At 60.5% G+C, this 4,979-nt stretch overlaps 1 protein-coding gene across 4 annotated transcripts in view; it reads right to left on the bottom strand.

Annotated features, from left to right (window-relative positions):
* Positions 1-6: 6 nt before the first annotated feature.
* Positions 7-4,979, bottom strand: part of CHST15 (carbohydrate (N-acetylgalactosamine 4-sulfate 6-O) sulfotransferase 15) — a 62,403-nt gene continuing 57,430 nt past the window's right edge. For all 4 annotated transcript variants that reach the window (XM_012723919.1, XM_004680963.2, XM_012723920.1 and 1 more), the window contains exons 7-8: positions 1,789-1,936; positions 7-458 (exon numbers count right to left, since the gene is read on the bottom strand). In XM_012723919.1, the coding sequence (XP_012579373.1) occupies positions 268-458; positions 1,789-1,936 (339 nt within the window). In that variant the 3' untranslated portion in view covers positions 7-267. The remainder of the gene's footprint in view (positions 459-1,788; positions 1,937-4,979) is intronic.

The following is a 4,979-nucleotide window of genomic DNA, read 5'->3' as shown; positions in this document are numbered from 1 at the left end:
GGGCAGCCTGCGGCCGGCCCCCGCCAGTCCCTGGGGCCCCGGCCTTGGGCCTTGCAGGGGCCCAGGTGGGGAAGCCCCGAGCCGGGCCGGCCGCAGGCCAGCGAGCATCGCAGACTCTGAACGCTTATAATCGACGCGCCCGGCGGGAAGGAAGACTCGCATCTGGGGTCTCTCCACGCTATACGTGCATCGGCCCCCCACAAAGAGAGATCTGGAGGTCCTGGTGATGACGAACAGCGGGTGGGTGTGAACAGAGGGGCGCCGGCCTCAGGTCTTCTTCCAAGCAAATGCCTCGTCGGCGAGGACCTGCGCCAGCCGGGCGTTGAAAGGGCCGTAGAAGTCCTGCAGGATCTTCTGCGTGACCGGCCACATGGGACCCAGGTTCCTGTCCTCGGGGCGCCGGGCGTTGGAGGCGGGGCTCTTGGTCATCAAGGCCTCTTGCTTCTCGCTTAAGGGTCCTGGGGTGAAAAGACGAGAACCCCATGAGGCAGGAGGCCTGGCAGGGGGCGAAAGGCACTCGGCACCCGCCCCCAAGCTGCGCTGACGGGTTTCCCTGGAGAAGGTGTTCAGAGACTAGAACGCTTGGGCCGCGGCCGCGCGAGGCAGAAACAGCATCACAAACAGCCGCGGCTACGCCAGTGTGCACACCCAATGGACGCCCCACGCAGCGCCCCTGAACCCCCTCCTGGCTTCCTTTCCAGATGCCCTTACAGCGGCTGGCAGCCTGCTGCTGGCTCACCCAGCAGCCAGCCTGGCCCGGCCCGTGCACCCAGCGGCAGCGGATGCCTTGCTCCCACTGTTTCTGCCCCAAAGAGCTGGTGCAAAGGGCCTGCGGCTGAGACCCGTCGCTGGAGCGGACAGGGGCTGGGGGACAAGCCAGCAGGGCCGCCCCTGAAGCACCACCTCTGCGCCCAGCCTCCCGCTGGCTTCAACAAGGCTCTCGGGAAACAGAAAAGCCGCATCCCGGCGTCCCGGGCTCCGCGCATGGAAGGAAGCGCCCGTCTCTGGGACAAAGACAAGCTGACGCGCGTGGCCGCTCTGCAGGTGGCCACATCACACAGCCAGGGACCGCGCTCCATCACGTGGCGAGCTCTCCATGAAAAGGAAAAGGAAAGCGGCGGCGGGGGAAGACTTCAAGAAAGATCCAACTGCCAAAATGCCCAGGTGAGGTGATCGGAGCTGGGGTGTCCGGGGAAGGACGGCGGGTTCCCCTCGAGCCGTTCCAGCTGTCTGCGGGAGCCCCATGCGCCTGGCCCCCCTGGGCCCGGGACACCCCGCCAGCAGGCGTCGCGGTGACCAGCAGCTCCCGATCTGGCTCCTGGCAAACGCGTCCTGAGCTGGGGGCAGCCGCCCCCCAGAGGCATAGGAGTGCGATCATCCCTGACCCCAACGGTCACCGTGGAGACAAAGCAGTGACCTGCCTGTTCCCTCTGCCAGCCCACCAGCCTCCCAGGGTTGCAGCCGCCCACTGACCCCCTGCCCAGCCTTAAGGCCCACAGCCGTTTCCTTCTGTGTAAACTTCTGGGACACCGGTCCACTGTCGGACCCGTCGTCGCATGAAGCTAGTGACAAAGCCGGGCTCCCCCTTTTCTTTCTACCGGTTACTGGACCTTCGAGCCAAGGCGTCCCTCCGCAGGGGCCCTGGCCACGGGGCTGGCCCCACGTGCAGCCGGTGCTGGCATTCGAGCCTGCGGAACGGCCCCTCAGTCCTGCCCGCCCGGCCCGGGCGCGGCGCGGGGCCCGGAGTCCCCAAGCCAGGCCGCTCCCCGCACTCCAGCCGGGTCATACCGAGGTTGAGAAACTGGAAGACCCTGCGCATGGTGTACTTGACGCTGGACGCGTGGTCTTCCAGGCGGAGGATGAGGAGCTGCTCCTTACTGAACACCGTGAGCCAGTCCAGGAGGTACACGGCGTACAGGCCCACCTGGAGCCGCACCTGGCGCAAAGGAGAAGGCGGTTATTTCCGGGAGACCCCCCCACCCCCGCAGGCGCCATTCCTGGGCCCGGCGAGGCTGGCCCTCGGAAGTTGGGTGCCGAACACCATCTGCTTGCTTCTGGTGACGGCGCAGCACGTGCAGGGAGCCCTCAGCCCTCGCCGCTGCCCGAGGAGGCTGGGAGCTCGAGGAGGCCGACGGCGCGAGGCCCGGGCCCCCGACCCGTGGTGCGAACGGGCTTCGTACAGCCCAGGCCACCGCTGCCCCTCCCCGGGACACAGCATCCGCACAGACACCGGCAGGCGCCTGGCTAAGCTGTGCAACTTCTATCGACAGACTCTGGATAGAAAAGGAAATGCTCTGACACATCAGACTTTCCACGCTAACTTATGTTATGACCTCCCTTTTTTTTTTTTTTTTGTATAATCATAATATCAAAATATTCTGAGCAACCTTCAGTTTACAACTGGACTGCCTCAGCCTCGTAAGGCGCTGCCTGGCCCCGACAAGCACGGCACCAGGGGAGGAATTCCTCTTGAAGTCAAGAGTGACTTTATAATTGCGGATTAATAAAAGCAATTGGCTGTTAGAGCAAAGTCAATATTGAGGCAGCACGGGAACATATTTTTTACTGCCCCGAAGGACGAGAACCCAAATCTCACCTCTCTACTATCCCTCACAGCCTCCTATTCAGTTTCTAAAGACCGACTTCAACTTTCTACTACCTAGTCTTTAGATAAGGAGACTCACCCAAGTCTTCTATTCAGAGCTAATCAGGTTTTCTACTGTCTAGACTTCAAGGAAATTCACTTAAGCGGTCTAATTAGTCTTCAAAGAGCTTTGCTTCCTTATGTGATGATGTACAAGAACATTTCCCCTTCCTGCGCTCACTTTACTCTACCCCCTAGGGTGTCTCAATGAGAATGAAAGCAGTCAAGTGGTAGATAGGGTGTAAGGGACTTTATTTTGGTGAATCTTCACTGTGGTAAAGACAGTAATATTAGTCTTAAACTTTGTGAATCTCTGTACCTGTTTTAACCTTGATAGACTGATTTTAAAAATAATGTTGTAATCTCACTAAAGGTCAAAAGGACCCCAGACTATTCTTAAAAAAAAAGGGGGATCGTGATCTCAGCCCATTTCATATGCTGACGTCATCCCTCTGCCTGCTTGAACCCCATAAAATAAACCTCTGCTGACCAGAGCAGGAAGACTCGCACCCAGCTCCCATCCCCGTGTCTTCCTGGCGCCCGCTCCCCCTCCCCGTGTTTTAGGAATCTCCTTCTGCTGACGCCGCTCCCACCTTAGACCCTGCCTGTTCTGCCCCCCAACAACCCGTGAGCGGAGTCAGTCCCCGACAGGCGCCGGAGGTCGGCCAGCTGGTACCCCAGCACGTGGGCCACACTACTGGCCGTGAGCACATGTGTGCGCCCCAATACAGGCAGCGTGCGGAGCCCTCCTGACGCCCTTGGGTGCCGGGCCTCGTCCCTCTGCTGCCTCGCGCACCCCAGACCGCGGCCGGCCACCTGGCCCGAGGAGCCGACTCGGCCAGGCCTCAGCTCCCAGGTGGTGCCTCCAGGCCACCCGGGATGTCCGGCCTGATAAGAACATCTTTGCAGGGGGTCAGGCCGCTGGACATTCTAACAAGGGAGCTTTGGGCTTCCAGTATCAGCCTGACCTCCGGGGAGGGCTGGACACGGAGGTCAGTCAATGGGTATTAAGTGACTGCACCCCAGTGAAGCCTCAGGACCCCAGAGGCTTGCGTGGGCTTTCCTGGCTGACAGTTCCCCCTGGGCGGGGTCGTGGCAGCCCGGCCAGGCCTCAGCAGCATGGGTCCCCTTGGCTGGCTCTGTGTCCAGGGGTGAGGCCTGACCCTGAGTGTAATAGCCTTGGGGTGCTCTGTCTAGTAAGAGATGGTACCTGTGGGTGGTTGGGGGATCCCCAACTAGTAAGTAAACGCAGTCTCGGGTTACTCTGAGCTGAAAGTGAGGTCTCTGCGCTCCCCCGCCTGCCTGAAAGGACTAAATTTACAAGGGTGTCCCTCCTGCCCCGTCTCCCACAAAGGGCGCAAGTCCCTGCTGAGACCCATCACAGCCTGGGGGTGCACCAGAGGGTCCCACAAAGCAGATCTCACCCAAACCAGCCCTTCGCTTCCGATCTCCCCCCCACACACACTGTAGCCACCTCCCCACAACCCGACATCCTTGCCTGCCTCGTGCATAGGCACAGGCGTGGTGTGTCGGGCACTACACAAGCCTGGGTCCTGACTGCCCTCACAGCGCGCGTGCAGGCGCGAGGCGGACAACGTCCGTGCGTCCTTCTTCCACCTGTCTCTGTCAGGCCAGGGACCCACGGCCGTGGCGGGGAAGGATGGCTGTCCCCACCCTGCCGGAACCGGCCATCGCTCCCCAGTCTTCACAGCAGCCGTGAAGCAATACTAATGCCCAGGTCACGCTGAAGCTTCCTGGGGAAGCTAAAACAGGCCCGGTCCCACAGCCAGTAAGCGCTGGAGCTTAGCCCACACCACGTCACCACATCTCCACATCACCACGTCTCCATGTCACCACATCTCCACATCATGTCTCCACGTCACCACATCTCCACATCATCACGTCTCCACGTCACCACGTCTCCACGTCACGTCTCCACGTCTCCACGTCTCCACGTCACCACGTCTCCACATCACCATGTCTCCACATCACCACGTCTCCACATCATCACATCTCCACGTCTCCACATCATCACATCTCCACATCTCCATGTCTCCACGTCACCACGTCTCCATGTCTCCACATCACACGTCACCACATCTCCACATCACGTCTCCACGTCACCACGTCTCCACATCACCACGTCTCCACATCATCACATCTCCACATCTCCACGTCTCCACGTCACCACGTCTCCATGTCACCACGTCACCACATCTCCACATCACCATGTCTCATCATCACATCTCCACATCACCACGTCTCCACGGCACCACATCACATCTCCACGTCTCCATGTCACCACATCTCCACATCACCACATCACCACATCTCC

Source organism: Condylura cristata, unplaced genomic scaffold (genome assembly GCF_000260355.1).
Source record: "Condylura cristata isolate star-nosed mole 26May11 unplaced genomic scaffold, ConCri1.0 scaffold00011, whole genome shotgun sequence".
Taxonomy (NCBI): domain Eukaryota; kingdom Metazoa; phylum Chordata; class Mammalia; order Eulipotyphla; family Talpidae; genus Condylura; species Condylura cristata.
The sequence above is the reverse complement of the archived record's forward strand: the minus strand, read 5'-3'. Positions and strand labels throughout refer to the sequence as shown.